We start from the raw sequence: 18,099 nt of genomic DNA, 5'->3' as shown, positions 1-18,099 counted from the left end.
ACTAACGTGACATCACTGCTGGCAGGGTAACAGGAGCCGCTCGGCTTTTGAAGGTCACACGATGACAGCTCACTGAACACAGGAACTGAGGGCCTCCTGCTGTCACTTGGAAATGGCCTGCTTCTCCATCCCAGCCTGAGTCATGAGCTCCGACACGTTCTTCTCCAGATCGTCAATGCGGGTTCCCATCTCATCTAGTGTGAAAGTTAAGGAACAACCTGCTATGACTTGTACATGTTTTCCAATTAGAACCAGACAGCAACAAATACTGATACATTATATAACCCTTAGCGCTTTTCATTCTTCATTTTTTGATTATTTTGGCTGTGTTAATCCATATAGCATACATTTTGGCAAGGTTATGTATTTTTGCTTGATTTTGGAATACTGTTAAGTGCAAAAAGTGTGCCATTGAAACCCATTTAAAGTGCAATTGTTGATCCGACAGCCATCAAGCATAAAAACATGCATTGTATTATTTCTGGGTGTCATTCTGAGCTTTTGCCTTGAATTTGTCATTTTTACTATTTTCCACCTGATGAAGTCATTTTTTTCAATACCATATTTGGCATAAGAAGAAAATACATGCTATTTTCATTAGGTGCACTGTCACAATCAACGTTGCTGCATGTGACATGTCCCAGGCTGTGATAATCCAAAAAAAAAGAGTATATTGAAAATAATTCTTTTTTTCTTTTTTATCATCTAGACACAGTGGCATTGTGACAAAAAAAATGGTATTTAAAGGGTTAAAATTCTGAGAAGTAATGAATATTTGGCATTATTAAAAAATGTTTGATCATTAATAATCGATTAAATAATCATACACATGATGGCATAACACATGATAATGATACAAGACTGAGGCTGAAGTTTTGTGCTAAAGAAAAAATCATGTCTTTTTACCATATTTGGCATATGAAGAAAATACATGCATTTTCACGTAGTGCACTGTCACAATCAATGTTGCTGCTAATCATTGACATATCCAACCACGGTGGTTAATATATATATATATATATTTATGTGGCAGAAATGTCACAGCATCCGTGCAGTGCCAGTTTACACAGTGAAAGAAGGGGTTGTTTTCAAAAGATTACACTCTGGATCCCGGTTTCAAGTTTGCATTTTCAGGCCCCGAAAACGCTAATGTTGTGCGAACGAATCCAACTGCAGTCACCATCATGATCTATACTCCGGCCCTCCCCCTTCCTCCACCGCCCACATGACACAGGCTCTCACTCAGCCCCAGAGTCTGAAACATTACATTTATGTGAGGCTAAATCAGTTTTTATGCGTTACATTAACGTACACTGGACTGGATTTCTGTACACTGCACAACATAGGTTAATTTTGTATTTAGGCTGTAGACACTTTGCACTGTAACTCCAACTTCTGCACATCTGTGCTATTCCTCCATTGCACCTTTTGCACATATATTTTGTGTTCTTTATGTTCTGTTTTTTCATTTATATTTTTAAATTGCTTATGTCTTCTACTATTTAAATTAAATATTTTTATTCTTCCTTTATGTTAATTGTTTTGCACCAAAACACCAAGTCAAATTCCTTGTGTATATAATTGTACTTGGCAATAAAACCGGATTCTGATTCTGAAAGACGCTGTTGTGTAAACGGCCCCTTAATCTTTTAAAGGTCTTTACATGAGTTTTTTCATATATATTTTTTTCATATGTTGCATTTGACACATATATATCTAATGTGCACAATATGCATGTAAAGATTAAAAGATTCGCTAAAAAAACAAAAAAAAAAACTTGATGGGTTGAGAATGGTGTATTTTCCAGTAAACCACAGTTTAACATGATTTGAACGCCCTCAAGTGGCCGTGCATGGTACCACAGTTGTGTATGTGACAGGGGGGACTATGGAGAGGACATATCTTTGATCAGTAGTGCCCTCAGGTGTGTTTTAGCTAAAGGTACACCGCTTCCAGTCAAGAGACCAGACTACACGCGCCTTGGTAAACCGGAAACGCCCAAAATAGGCACATACAGTTAAGTTAAAAACCCTAACCGTGGGTGTAGATAGTTACAGTAAGTACAGGCTGTAAAAAGGATATTTTTGGACTCCAGCTGTTCAGACATGACTTGGAATCGTCCCTGAAGTCGCTGCATCGTTTCCTCCATCTAAATAAAACACAACACGTCCGAAAAAAGTATTTACGCAAATGTTTGTGTAGTTTATGCTTCAACAAAGCACATAGCTCACACGAGACAAACTTACCGCCTCTGTCATATCTTTGGCAGCTTTGCAGTCTATTTTGGACATCCTTTCTTCAACAACACACTAATTGTCCCATAGAATCCAAATGTTGGACATACAATGCGAGTACGGTTGTTAGTGTGGTGAAACAGGGCAGTGTCCGAGCCTGTATATGTCCAAACTCAGTTTCCTCTCAGAGGTGTTAGCAGTGACTCCCATAACTTTGCGGTAAATTGAGTCGACAGAGTGAAAACAATGTGACTTCCGCTTGTAGCGTTCGGCATTTCAAAGTAAAAGTCACTTGATGAAAGCCTTGACGTATTGTTTTTCAGTTTAGTCCCAAAAAGAGAATAAAGAAATGGGCGGATTATGTGGAGCCAACATCCTGGCAAAACTCAACAAACAATACATGTTTTACAAATGTCTTGCGAGTTAATAAACACAATGTAGTTTGCAAATTATATCCATAATCTAATGAAATATTTTATTCTGCAAATACAAAAAGTACTCATCAATCAAATACGTATTTCTACTACTTTATGCTTTAGAGACAACACTACATATTGCTCAATTACAAAAAAAAAAACCCTCAAAACATTACTACATTGTGTTTATAGTAATTGGTATGGCATTTGTAAAACATGTTTTGTTTGTGAAGTGTTGGCAGGATATACCTCCACACTGTATATTTTGAGAGTATTCTTTGCTGAAATGTATTTGAAAGGCCCTTTTCCTTTAATTTTTTTTTAATTACACCATTTATCATAGGCAGAAACTGTGGAATATAGTTATTTATGGTGGAGGGAGGGTCATGTATTTTCTCCTTAGTCACTCAGGAAGGCTTGAGGAAAATTATTTGTAGCTGACTTTATAAATAGCCTGTATATAAGTCACATCCTCAACACGCTCCTTCTCTGATAAATAAAGTACAGTCCCTCAAGGGTTGGAAACATTTCTGAAATGCAAAATATGTAGCTACCGCTAACAAAACATGGCAGACGGCACTACATCAAATTGTTTTTATTGATGTGAGTCGTTCTCTGCAACACCCCAAAGCATGGGGCGCAAATGTCATGTCATACGCTTTTATTTTGAAGGTACATCTGACTGAGCTTCCGGTCTCATGCTAACTTCCTCTGACTAGCTTGATTTTTGACATCCGTATTCACTTTGAATACATGGTTGCATATGGGCAGCAGTCTTATTAACTCTTTGTAAACTCGTTAATCCAGTCAGACAGGTCCCTGTGTGTTCTGTGAGAGGTGGAGCAGCAGGAGCAGCAGGAGCAGCAGGAGCAGCAGGAGCAGCTCTCTCTCCCCACACTCAACTTTGCTTTTTTTTTTTTTTTTTTTTTTTTACATAAGAGATTATCCTGGATCCTAGCGACAGATGAGAGATGAGAGACTGTCTGCCACCACTGTTACATAACTTTCATTAAACCTTTATAAATCTGTATAATCTGGATTTCGTGCCTATGACAGTCGCTCATGCTTAATATGTTAAATTTAAACTCCAATAATATTAGAGAGACCTGTTATTTGTGTGCAGTGTTCAGAGTACTGTGAGTTGCACAATAAATCAACTCAAATAAACCAGGTTGCATGAAATATTTAAGAAAATGGAGCTCTACCAACACGGCAAAAACAGGGGGAGTGGGATTTTCTATTAGGCCTCTCTGCAGTGGATGCTACTCTACAATACAATATTTATTGCATGCAGCAATGCCAGATTTAGTCAGCATGGGAGTGCAGGGAAAAACAATCTATGGGCCTCAATGAATCCCACTTTTCCTGTTTGGTAATCTGTTGTTTGAAAGCATAACATTTAATTTTTGTAAAGCATTTTTATCGATAAATCTATGAATGTGTGTACCACTTAAAGAGTGTTTCAGTTTTTTTAGATTTTTTTTTCTTTTTTGCTGAAGACATTTTTACTTGTCACAGTACAAAAACAGCACAATACCCTAATGTTAGTAATAATATGGCTGATATGCCAGCTGGCCTCCAACGTCATTAGATGATATTTGGTTGAATTTTGGTTATGACCAAAATTTTGGTCATGACCAAAATTCAGTCAGAAAAATGTTGAGTTGACGTAGAATACTTATGACAGATAATAATGATATTTTGCTGGTTTAAAGTGGTACTGTCAGGTAACCAAAATCCAGTGGATTCCGTCTCATGCCGACGTCATCCTGTTGTAGAAAAATGAAATGTTGATGTACACACATTAAAATTTAGCATCGACAGATATTTAAAATATCGTCAACATGATTTTAATTTTAATTAAAAATTAAAAAAACAAAACAAAACAAAAAAAAAACCCTGACATTCAAAATAGAGTCAGAGCAAACAAAAAGACAGCCAAGAACAGTACAAAAACAGAACGATGAAATGTTAAAATATACACACACTGTATTCTCCTATTATTGGTTATTTATTAGTCTTATTTGTTTGCAAGGTTGTTTATTTTTTCTTCCCATTATATCTTGTTTTTGTTTGTAATAAATACAATGAACCTAACTATAAGAATAGGTATGATAACAACATTTATTATTTATTATTATTATTATTATTATTATTATGGGGGGGGGGGGGGGGGGTTGCCTAGTGCACTGCAAGCAAGAACAATATGGAAAAATAATTAATCCGTGATGAAGCTAAATAAACAATTATTTATATCCATACTCTTCCAAACTATTGATAAGGTTAAGCTGTTGACCACTGACACGCCAGAGCGAGGTCGTGGGTGAACTATCTTGACTACGTCGCACATCTTTGTCGCAGCGCGTGACGTGTTACGTTTCAGGAAGTGTGGGCTTGACCAGAGAAGAGAAACCAAACACACTGGGCCGGTCAGCGAGGAAACAATTGTAAAAAAAGAGACCTAGGACAAAAAAAAGAATGCTGATTTTGTTCCAAGTTCCTGAAAATTTCAAGGGCTCCTCATACAGTTTCAGGAACATTTGGAGTTTCTTCTTCTGAGTTAAGTGCAGCGTTTCAAAGAGCGCGAGCTAGCATCAACACAAGTACTGACTCGGAGAAATGGGACGCATTGAGCACATTAGCAGCCGTGTCCAGCACTGCAAACACTAGTCAGCGTTGTTCTGTCGGTGCTGCGCGTAACATATTGATGCTCTCACTACTTGGACTTTCCTCACATGTTTCCGTAACGTTAGCTCGTCGTTTTTGATTCACTGCCTAGCTTGTGATGGCGTGGCACTAGCTGCCTCTTTGTGTAACCGGTGTGTGGACTCTGCATGGAGAACACGGATGTTCCTCTTTTTACAAAGTCATTACAAGGAACCAGAGGAGGATAACAACCTTAAAACAGCCTCCACTGAGTCTGTGACAGCCAGCTGACATCATTCCACAACTTGTAGCCCCGCTGGTGGACTGGTGAGCAGCTGAACATGGAAGATGAGGTGTTTGACCAGATTGTGTTCGTGTTTCACAACCTGGTGTCGTGGATCGCTGCTGGTGCCATGGTGTTTGGTGGACTGGTGCCCTACATTCCCCAGTACAGAGACATCCGGCGGACCCAGAATGCAGAGGGGTTCTCCACATATGTGTGCCTGGTCCTCCTGGTGGCAAACATCCTCCGGATACTCTTCAGGTGACAAATCATTCCCTCTCTGCTCTCTGAACACCAGATTAGCTTCAGATATCGGTCAGTTTAACACGTGTTTGCCTATAAAACAAAATATACACGTTATGAAACAAGAATTAGGGTGTTTCTAGAATCAGTGAGAGATTCTCTGAAATTCGGGTTAAAATAGATCGTCTCACAAGCTTCCATTGCATTGCTGCCACCTAGTGAGATGATGGACACCAATGAGGACCAACACAGGAGCCATTCACACAAGTTACCACTGTACAGCAGTGATCAGATAATAGCTGCTGGTGGTTTGTTTGCAAAATTAACCGTTTGAACCCCAAGTAAACTGGTGGATGTAATATGATCATTAAGATTACAGAATTATTATATAATTTTAGGCAGTTTTTTCCAGGTCATTTCCTTGCTTTAAAAAAAATCTTTGACATGAATTATTTCATTTCTTTTTTATTTTTTATTACCAGTTTTCAGGTACTTTTCTTGAACTTTTTACTTATTTCTTGCTGATTTTTGGGTAATTTCTTCTGTAATTGCTCATTACCTTCTTCACAATTACCCTTTTGAACCCCGAGTAAATTGATGCAATTTATTTTTAATATGTGGGAAAGGGCAATAAACAACTTGGTAAGAAATGTTCCACAAATTTAAAGCAATTAGTCGATTGAGTTCTTTTTATTTTAAAAAGCTAGGGGAAAATGTCTGGGGGGGAATCTTTATGATTATCATAATTACATTTTTAAAATTATGTTACAGAATTATTAGAAAATGTGAAGTAGTTTTTCCAGGTAATTTCCTTGCTTTAAAAAAACAAAAACAAAAACATGTTAATAGCATAACACATTTTACATTTTAATTATTTTTATTACCAATTTTCAGGTAATTTTCTTTAACTTTTCTTGCTGATTTAGGGTAATTGCTTCTGTACTTCCTCAGTACCTTCTTCTCAATAGCTGCTGGTGGTTTGTTTGCAAAATTAACCCTTTTAACTCACTACTAACTGAGCAAACTGGTGCAGTTTATTCCAGAAATGGGGAAAAAATACAACGAAAATTTTCTACCTCCTTTTTTAATTGCCCACTCCTTTCTTCCAATGTTTTTGAAAGAAATCAGGCCACTCTATTCGTGTTTCAAAGGGTTGAATAATGGTTTTTAGTAATTATGAACATGTCACATGGGCCCCACACTATAAAGGGCACTGAAAAAACCCATACACCAAATTACTGAGCAGTTTGCACTTACCTATCATTGGCCAACTTATCCAATGTGGCAGGTGCTTCAAGAGTGAAAAAAGGTACAATGGGACCCTTCTGGGATTTATTTATTTTCCTCTGTGATATCATTGTGGAGGTTAAAAAATTCTTACAAGCTGCTGCAGCCAAGACCTCTACTTTAGTGAGGCTGTCTTTCCTGCAGCACAGATACTGTTAGAGAACATGAAAAGTGTGTGCTGTGTGCTGGTGATGTCATTCTTGCTACATGTTATATAGTGAGCTCACACATAGTTTTCTAATTTTCTATCAGATTTGGCCGCTACTTCGAGACGCTGCTGCTGTGGCAGAGCATCATCATGATCGCCACCATGCTTGTCATGCTGAACCTGTGCACCAACGTCCGCATGGCCACTGAACTCAACACCAAGAGGCGCTCCTTCATAGGTCAGAAACCCTCTGCAGGGCCTCTTTACAGCACACATAAAGCTCACTTATCTCTGTTTACTGTGTGCTTTTACGTGCCGCTTCAAATGCTCCGTGTGTGGGAGTGTGTGGGAGCGAGGGTGAGAGAATGTGTGCCAGAGATACAATTGTGTGTGAGAGTATAAAAATATAATGAGAGCGAGCAGGAGTGAATGCGTGTGGGCGGGTGTGTGGGTGAGTGTTTGAGAGAAATGTAAGAGTGTGTGAATGATTGTGTATGAGAGTGTGTGAGCATGGTGTCAACAGGTCTCCTTACCTCCCACCTGGAGTGACCACAGAGCCGCTCCCTACACTGGCAATGTTTGAATAATCCAGTTAAACCTGCTTCAACTCTTTGTACAAGTGTTACAAACTACAAGCAGGCTTTGCCACGTAACAATACGGATGATTGTCGTTTGGGACATGATGTGCAGAATGTGTGATTCAAACCTAATTGCCAAAAATCAGCCTACTGAAGCCAAAAAAACAGTTTTATACTGCACCAACGTAATTGTAAACGAACTGTCAGTTGCCTAAAAAGCCTGAAAGCTTCCCCACTTTTCATGCATTTCTTTTTGATTATTAGTAGTATTTACAATTTTCAATCAGTAGACCTGTCTAAAATATATGGATAATTTACATAATTTGCACAATTTAATGGTCCATACTTTAATAGGTAGTTTAGTAGTGAAAATATGATTTTACGAGAGTACCAATTTTTAAAAATGTCTCTGTAATACTCAGTAACAACTTGTAACCACATTCCGAAAAGTTGGGACATTGTGTGAAATGTAAACAAAACCTAAATGCAGTGATTTGCAATTAATCTTTTCTTTTTTAAACCTAAATTCCACAGAATATAGTACAAACACAAGATATTGAATGCTGAAAATGCAAAACTTCATTAAAAAAACAAACAAAAAAAACAAACAAGTATTCTGAATTTGATGTCTGCAACATTTTGAAAATGTTACCACTCTGTAGCATCACCTTTTCTTTTCACAACACTCAGTAAGTGTTTAGGAAGTGAGGACACTAACTGTTGAAGTTTGAAATTGAAATTCTTTGCCATTCTTGATTGATATATACCTGCGGTTTCTCAACAGTCTGCATCTCTGTTTTTGTACTTTTTCACTTACCTTTTTGCACCAAACATGTTCAATGGGACAGTCTGGACTGCAGGCAGGCCAGTATCATACTCAAACTCTTTTATTATGAAGCTGTGATGTTGTAACACAGGCAGAATGTGGCTTTGCTTCACCTTTCTGGAATTAAGTTCAGGGACATCCCTGAAAAAGACGTCTTGCGGATGGCACCATATGTTGCTCCAAAACCTGTATGTTCCTTTCAGCATTTATGGTGCCTTCACAGACATAAAATTACCCATGATGCCATGGGCATTACCACACCCCCATGCCATCACAGGTGCTGGCTTTTGAAGTGTGGGCTGGTAACAATCTGGATGGTCCTTTCTGTCTTTTAGACATTGCGTCCATGATTTCCAAAAATAATCTGAAATATAGACTTGTCAAAGCACAACACGCTTTTTATTGGTTTTTTTGGCCTTGCCCCTAATGTGCAGATTTCTCCAGATTTTCTGAATTTTATGATATTAGGGATTGCAAATAGTGAAATCCTTACATTGTAATTATGCATTAACATATTTGTTCTTAAAGTGTTAAATGTTTGCGACACAATTTTGTGTGGTGAATCTCAAGTTGTCCTTGCTTGTGAATTACTGAGCCTTTGGGGATTCCCCTTTCATGCCCAGTCATGAAACCATGACCTGTTAAAAGTTAACCAGTTTAGCTAGGGATTATTCCAAACAAGTTTTTTTTTTTTAAGCAGTCTACAACTTTCCTAGTCTTTTGTTGCCTCCGTCCCAACTTTTGTGGAACATGCTGCAGACATTTAATTCAAAACGAGTGCATATTTACAAAAAACTATGAAGTTTATTATTTTGAACATTAAAAAATATCTGTCTTTGTCACAAAGTATTTGCAAATCATGCTTTCTTATTTTTAACTATGTTTTAGACAGCATCTCAACTTTTTTGGAATCAGCATTGTTGATAATAGTAATAGATCCACAACTATGTGTCCTTTCGTGCTCGAAAGAAGCAAGTAAGACAGGGGAAGTAAAAACTGTCCCCAGCTTAAAGTCTTTTCCCATATCCAATAAAGTTACCTAAACTGAGATGTAAGTGTTCCTGGAAGCAGAAGTCAGACCCACAGAGTGCCTTTTTTACCAGCCTTATAAAGTTATTCACTACCCTAAAGGCTGACATTGGTTTTTATGTGCATCACTCTGCACACAAACGGATAAGGAGCATCCCTCTGTGGTTTTCTAAGTCATGTGTTTAAAGCTGTATGCACTGCTGTGTTAAACTCCTGCTCCAGGATTGGATGCTCAGCTGTGCTCCGCCTCCCTGTGGCAGTCTGAAGACAAGGGAGGGACGCACACTTGAATAATGAGTGCTTTTTGTGCTATTGAATGAGTGTTTTTAACTGTGACATGAAATACGTCAGTAAATACCCCACTAAGCTGGTTACATGAGATGTCATCACCCCAAGCAAGGTTATACGGCCTTTTGTGACGGCGACGCTGAAGTCATGCAACTGTGGTCTGGTTCGTTTATAGTCTGACATTAGCTTTTTATGTCTGGCAGTTGCATTTGTCAATCAAAAATCATTTTAGACATCATAAATTTTCATTTGCCATCAAGTTTATTTTCAGCAGTTATCCAAAATCTAATGGAAAAACTGGTGGTTTTTTGTTGAGGGAGCCTGGGTGACCCTAACCTACAGGTCGGCCCACAAAAAACTTCATCCCTGCAGCATTCTATTTGTGACAGTTGCAGCAAGTTGATAACAGTATGTTTGTTTCACATAACACAAATCACAATGGGGATAAAACATATAAAAAGTACATGAGAGGGTGTGGTAGAAACCTGTAATGGCACACCCAGAAAACATGAATAGTAAAATACAAATCAACACATTTAGTTAATAAAAATTCAAAGGTATAAGTTTAGGGTTAAAAAATATAGAAATGCAAATAATCATTTTGAATGTGTGAACATCAGTTCACAGGGGGATCATTCTTAATCCCAATAAGATGTTTTTTGACAGCAGCATCGTGCACAGACAGAATAATCCAGTAAATCAACATTTTCATTCCATAAGATAACTCCATGATATCTGATAGCACATTGACCATGGGAAGTGTTACACAGAGGAGTGATTGGTTGATGCTTTTACTTGGTGTGTAAAAGCGCATAAAAAATGTTGTGTGAATTAATCATACAAAAAAAAGTCCCTGGTGTGTAAAGGCCTCAATCAGATAAAAAGTAGTTGTGCGGTCTCACCAGTTAATAATGATGACCTGAAATCTGCAAGCGACTGTGATCCAGTATTACAAAGTCATGCCACGCTCCGCAACCTGACACATCTGGGGTCACCTCTGGCTTTGCTGAAAAAAACAAAGAAAACCAAGCTCTTCTTTTCTTTCCCTTTTTTTTACTTTATTTTTTGTTATCTGTAGCGACAGACAGTAAGGACGAGGAGATCAGAATCCCTAAGAGGATCTTTCTGGGTATGTACAGAACCTACTGTGTCTGCCATGAAACATCAGTCGTAGTTCATCTGCCTCTCCATCTGTGTGTCTCATGCATGATGACCCAGCGTGGCTCTCCCTCCAGCCCAGCCAACACTAACCGATGACTAACACCATTTATACCTCATGACTTGATCGAGCATGAGCTCATTTCACCCGCATGTAGTCTTGCTGTTGCATCCTTGTTTGACTCACGAAGCATTTTTACCGTCCATCCATCGTAGCCGCCGCTGTCATGCTTTCAATGCATGTGACACTTCACACCCTCAGTGCAAATAATTGTTTTCAATGAAAAACCTGTGTGAATGTGAATCTGCATGCATTGTTTGTGCTTGAATCTTTATATGAAATAACACTTTAGGGAGAAGTCAAATGATTTTAGATATTCTCACATAGACAGTGCATCAGTAGACTAATGTGTTAATAGTACAATGTTAAGTCTTTTACTGAGCAGTTTCTCTAACTTTTTGTTTTTGCTGTTTGAAATGCTTGATATTAGTTCTCAAACAAACAAAATGTGTTTCTGTGTGTTTAATGATCCCTAAAGTGGTGCATGCTTATTTGATCCTGCCTGAAATTTGAATATAAAGCGTCTTTTTAATGGCTGATTTATGCAAATTGATGTCATCTTCTAACCGTCTTTGTAAAAAATGATTCCTTGAACTACACTCTGTTTCACCACATTGACCCTTTTATTATGGATTGCAGCTTTATAGGAGTAAAGGTGCTAGTGTCTGCTTAAAGGGAAAGTACACAGCAAAATAAAAAAATGCATATTTTTCCTCGTAGCTGTAGTGCTATATATCAGTCTCAATAGTTTTGGTGTGAGTTGCAGAGTGTTGGAGATATCGGCTGTAGAGATGTCTGCTTTCTCTGTAATATAATGGAGCTAGATGGCACTCGCCAAAAATATACATTTGAAAAACTCAATAGAAATGTCTCTTTCCAGAAATCTTGACCCAGTTACTAAAGATAATCCACAAGCCTTGTTGAGAGCAGTTTCATGTAGGAACTATTTTCTTTCTACCGAACTACACCTGCCAACTGTACAGGAGGAAGCATCTCCACATGGCAGTGGTAGACCAGCACTTCCTGTGTTCAGTGAGGTAAAATTACTGTATTTCTCAATGAAGTCTGGCTTTGAAGAGGACAGGTTTCACTTTCAGATCATTTTTTTTATTTTGATTGAAGATATCGAAAATTTTAGTGAAAACGTGGACTCCCATGACTTTAAATCATCCCGTTTTCATGTCCCTTTTTGGATTCTTGTTTCTTTGGAAGCATGCAAGAAAGACACAAGTTTTTGTCACAAATTCAATATGACACAGGATGAGTAATTAATAGACAAATTCTCACTTTGTGGGTAAAGTATTTGTTAAAATTCTCCTGTTTTACAAATGTTCAACATCACATGACCTGTAGTGAGTTTACACTGGCAAAGTGACTAATCAAACATGCTGAAAAAAATTCAGTGCTTGTATGCTGTTAATTTAGGATACTGTCCCACAATACAATGCACCAAGAAATGTGGGCACTGCTCACAGCTGCAAAAATAAGTTAAACAGAAGCATTTTAAGTAGCAGCTTGATTGATGTTTAAAGATTGCCTGTTTGTATACAATTGTGAAGTACATTGATTCCCTTCATTCTAAAAATACTTAAAAGATCAGTATAAAGTGCACACTTTATACAATAAGTTTACAATGTAGAATTAGGACACAATATAACAGGATTCCCAAGGTCATGGAAAACCTGGTAAAGTCATTGAATTTCACAAGCACATTTTCCAGGCAGTAAATGTCATAGAGTGAGGAAAAATCATTGAAAGTTTTAGAAAAGTTATGGAACTTTATTGTGTGTAGCGAAATCGTTCCAGTTATGTTCAACTTTGTGTATGTAATGTAATATAACATAACAGCAAATTTACTTTCTGTAGCCGTCAATGTAACATAGCTCAAAAATGTGTCGATTTGTTTACCATCACGTACATTTCTTTATTTTCTCCCCTAATAATCCCCCCCCCCCCCCCCCCCCCCCCCCGTCCAGCTAAATGAAGCTATGTTTGAATAGAGTTTGAATCTTGATATATATATATATATATATATATATGTGGGAAAAAAAAACACCAGGCAGGTTCGGCAAGAAAGAAAACAGATTTTGGACCTTTAAAAAGCCATGGAAAAGTCTTGAAATTTTGTCCATAAATATGTGTAAGAACTCCTTTATTAGTGAAGTAAGAGTTGTTGTACCTGAACTGGACACTAGATGGCAGTAGAAAACAATATTTGGATGTTGTCAAGAAGCATAGAGTGCACTTGGGTCGGTGTGGTTTAATATATTACAAATTCTCCTCGTGGGACTGACTAATGCACACTAGATGGCTTGGTATTGAAGTACTATTTTGTACTCTTTTTTTTTCAATCATTTTTTAAAATGCAGGAGCAGAGACAGTTTTTTTCCCCAGCATTGTGTCTCTCTGTGGTTCGGCCTGTTCCTGGCATCAGAGGAGGAGCAGGATGTCTCCTTGTCTCCGATGCCCAGATGTTGTGCTGCTGGCTCGGTTGTGCCCACGTGTTGCAGCTGGTTTTTATGCATTGATCACTGAACTCTTCTGAGCATCATTAGAATTGTCAGAACGCTGCGTTCTTTGAGCGCAGCTTTGCTGGCATGCGCCGGCTCATTGATCTGTTAGTGGTAATATCAAGGTTGTTGTAGTCTGCTATCGATAGAACAGGAGGCAGAAGGAGGAGGAAAGTGAGGCTGAGCTGCGGATGGTTTAGACACGCAGCGCCACTTTAGAGGCCTAAAGCAACCACGGTCAGCGTCAGGGCTGTAAGATTTATATAGGATCAGAGATGCAGCAAAGCGAATTATAGAAAGCTAACAGTATATATAGCTGCCGAGTGATGTCAGTGTGCAGCCGTGAGGTGGAACAGGCTCACATTGTCTATCTGCAGTGACTCACCATGGTGGTGTTTAGTCAGCAAGACATAATCTCAACCTGTATGTTTCTCTTTTTGTTCAGTTTGCTCTCTTTATGTTCTGTAAGCCGTCACCGTAGCACAGGTCTGTCTTCATAGCAGCGTAGTGTCATTATCACACTGGGAGCTTCCATCAAACAGCTGGATGTTTGTTCTCAGAAACAAAAACACAGTGCAGCTACCTTTTAATTGAGCTTCATGGGATGCCTAAATTAGACTGCATAATAATAGTCATGGCTGTCTGTGAACCCTTTCTGTGAGACATTGTATTATATAATGTTTTGAGATAATATCGTGTAAGTGGTGGTTCAAAGTAGGCTTGAGCGGTATGAAATGTTTCATACTTTACATTTCACTGGGGTATGCTATATATAACCGGACCGCCGACAGTGGGTATACTACTTACTTTCAGCTTTTCAGACTACTAAATACACAATAGAAACCACTGAAATGTTAAGAACACTAATATTCTCACACCCATTTTCCTTATTAAATAGAAAAATACAACTGCACACCTTTTCAATTCAACTGTCTTTCGGTCACGGAAGACTGACAAGGCTTAATTGCCTCATTAACTCATCAAAAAACACTCCAAATTCAAACTTGACAGAAAAAAAACCCACACCCAAACCGTCTTGGAAATAAATCTTTAATTCACCAAGTGAGATGTAAAAAAACTTCTCCTCCTGTAGCTTTTCCCTCTACCACTAGGTGTCGCAGTGTCCTTTAGCTGAGCTGACTGTTCTGATGGTGCCTGCTGTGCACTACAACGATACTGAAATACATATCATCGGGATTTCTAAATACCCTGGTATGCCGTAATACCGCACTATCGCCCAAGCCTGTTTTAAAGAATGTCTGCAGTAGCTCAACCACAACCACACAGCTGGCCACATCTGTACTGTACAGTGTCGTCCTTTGTTGTAGGCTGCGTAGTTTTATTTTTAGACAGGAGACATCCTGGTGTCATAGCAGCTCAGTGTGACTTATACGGAAGAATGGCTGCCACAATCCTTTAAGGAGATTAAGAGATCAGATCATTTCGTGTGTCAGGTTCACAAATGCTGCCGACCACTCAGGTGGAGGTAAAGGGGTTTGGAAGGAGAAAAGAAGATGAAATACTGGTAGAGGAAGTTCAGACAGTGACAGTGGGGTAAGTTTTACTCTGTCTAACATTTGCCAGAGTCAAACTTCACTTTTAGTTATTTTTGAAGACCTGACAGAGGAGAAAACCCTGATTGGATTTTTCAAAATCTCCAGCAGCATATAAATGAATTTGTGTCAGCAAGCAAACCATCAAACTGAGGCTCTGCTCCATGATTGAAAATCCTGTATGCAAACTTCAGGGCATCTGTGGTTTCAGACTCCGGGGTGGCACGGCTGTCTGTCAGGCAGCAGCTCTGTCTTTCACCTCCACGTTCACTTTCAGCTCAGTTTATTGTTGTTTAAAGGGGCACTTTGGCAATTTCAACCAGCTTTCTAACATAACAATGAGGACAGTGTGCATAAATGTAGATTTGGGGGGGGCACAGGGGGCACATCCCCTTCAGAACGTTTATTTTTCCACCACATAACAACATATTTTTTCAGATTTATCCTGTTCCGATGGGATCTGCCACAAATAAGCCCTGCCACTGACAATTGTACATATCTTTTTTAGAAATAGGGTCCCATGAGGGATATCAGAAGGCAAGAGACTTCGCCTCTCTATCGTTAGGTTAGGTGCAGTGCATTCTGGTAGTTGTAGGCTTTTCTACCTCTTGTGAAGTGAATGCCAAAGCCCTTTGTCTGGGTTTTTCTACTGTCATGTTGCACCATTTTTTAAAAGGATTTGTGTCTTTCTAGTGCATCGATAGCCCAGCTTTAAGAAAATACTATCTTTCCAGGATAATACTTCTTTAATAACAACTATCTTTATTGAAATAGCATTCAAAATTTAAAAAAAACAAACCAAAAAAAAAGGGAAAATTCACTATCCCTGTGCTGGTCTTGGCCTTGCTCACACACTCATCTTGATTATGTTACAATGATTGAGTGACTGCAGAGATGTTTGCCTAATGATAGTACAGGGGGTAGGTACATGGCAGTACAAGAGATTTCCATTTCTATCTATTGTGTGGTTTTGGCTCATTGCTCAGTGCGGTCCCACGGGGATTGAACCTGTAGCTTCATTGGGTCTGTCAGCTTAGAATGAATGACCGTATCCTGCAGGTGCAGTTATTCCCTCCCTTGGGACAGGAGCCCTAACTATTAGCCTCAGTCCTTTTTGTCGAGGAGACTGAGCTTTTAGCCGAGGTGGCAGTGCAGGAAGGTTGCTGTGCCTTGGCTCAGCAGCAAAAACCCATTAGTCACTGTGAAAAAGCTCCCTGTCCAAATTTCGGAAAATGAAGCCCGTTGAAATCTGAGGTTCAATTTCCAGGGCCGTTATAACTGTCTTTCATAATAATATTCATGCGTCTCCCACAGGTGCTTTTGAGTGACAGCGAGCCATTATTTCAACTACCCCCATAGACTTTTCCAGGGCCTAACGGAATCTGGCAGGGAACAGTTGGTAAACAAGCGATTGAAATCTCCAACTCTGACCTGCATCTTCCTACACATGTACCACAACTCTGTGGGACTTCAAACCAGGCTGTGCACAAGACGTTTGGACATCACAGGCAGTCTATTGTGTGCAGCTCCAGTCTGTTCCCACACAGTGCTGCTGCGGCTGCCACACAGCTCGGGGATTAAAGAGGGGGAGGGGGATGTCCCTGGGTACAGAAAGCAAGACGGGGGGGGCAGGGTATGGCTGAGGTACAGTATTGTGTAGTGGTCAGTATGGCATGATGTGACACACTGAAGCCTCCAAGATATTGTTTTTTACGTTGCTCAGAACAGGAGGCACATTTTCATGCATCTTTAAAGTGTGAACGCACAGGATTAAGAGATGATGACACCACTGCACTGGCAAGAAGGAATATAATCACTAAAACATGAGCCGGGAGATGAAGATTGTGCAAATAATTGAAAAGCATGTCATAATCACAATGGTGCCTTTTTTGTTTGAGCTAAATGTGTTTAGAAGTAAAGTGTTTGGTTCTTTGCAAAATCTCTGGTCACCAAAATAATTTGTGAGATGGAAATCTTGAATTTAACCACAGAGAAGATTTCATAAATTACCTTTCTTTCTTCACCGCCCATGCCCTGACAGCAAAGATTTTAGGAAACATTTAAGAAAAAGTATATTTATTTTTTTATTTTAATAGCTGAAAAAAGTTATCTTAGAGGTGCTAATTTATACTCAGTCTTTGCAATTATGTCCCTATTATTGAGATTGGTAGTAGGCAGTGGTTCATTTCTTTGACAGTGGCTCATTTTAGGACAAATTTTAGGTCTCAAGAAGTTGGAGGTAATGTTTTTTTTAAAGGGAAATCTAAGAAAGTCGGAAATAACCCACATACTAAACTAAACGTAGTACAATTTCTTAAGTGAAAATTACACCTAAAGCTGTAGTTAGTTTCTTTTTAGAATACATTTTGGACATATTTGCTGACATTGTTACTATATCTTTAACATAGTACATGAGTCATATAGTCCGTAGAAAAATCATATACCTTCTTTTTTTCCTTTCCCTTTTCCCTTTTCCCTTTATCCTTTTTTTTCTAGAATTGACTGAAATTAAATTAAATTAAATTGAACTGAACTGAATTGAGTTGAATTGAATTGTTCTAATGGGAACCACTGTAGCTGATAAAAAAAACAAAAAAAATCAGAGCCGAGTCTCTAATGCAGCTGTTAATCCAACCAATTATTGCTAGTGAACTGTAGTGAAACTACAAACTACGCTAATCAAATATCAATCACGTTTCAGTTGCTGCATTATCTATTGCACACCTCAGATGTTCTCTGAAATGTATATTAGTGTACTGTTTTGCTGTAAAATGAGAGTTTGTGACCTGGCTGCAGTGCTGAATAAAGTTCACCAGAGTAGCAAACACCTCTCACCTGT

At 38.7% G+C, this 18,099-nt stretch overlaps 1 protein-coding gene across 2 annotated transcripts in view; it reads left to right on the top strand.

The window, feature by feature from the left end:
• The first annotated feature begins 5,049 nt into the window (after positions 1-5,049).
• LOC121957892 (solute carrier family 66 member 2) overlaps positions 5,050-18,099 on the top strand; it is a 39,673-nt gene continuing 26,623 nt past the window's right edge. The window contains exons 1-3 of one of the 2 annotated variants that reach the window (XM_042506688.1): positions 5,050-5,840; positions 7,362-7,495; positions 11,057-11,107. In XM_042506688.1, the coding sequence (XP_042362622.1) occupies positions 5,638-5,840; positions 7,362-7,495; positions 11,057-11,107 (388 nt within the window). In that variant the 5' untranslated portion in view covers positions 5,050-5,637. The remainder of the gene's footprint in view (positions 5,841-7,361; positions 7,496-11,056; positions 11,108-18,099) is intronic. The other variant, XM_042506689.1, reaches the window with a different exon arrangement.

Source organism: Plectropomus leopardus, chromosome 18 (genome assembly GCF_008729295.1).
Source record: "Plectropomus leopardus isolate mb chromosome 18, YSFRI_Pleo_2.0, whole genome shotgun sequence".
In the NCBI taxonomy this organism is placed as follows: Eukaryota; Metazoa; Chordata; class Actinopteri; order Perciformes; family Serranidae; genus Plectropomus; species Plectropomus leopardus.
The sequence above is the reverse complement of the archived record's forward strand: the minus strand, read 5'-3'. Positions and strand labels throughout refer to the sequence as shown.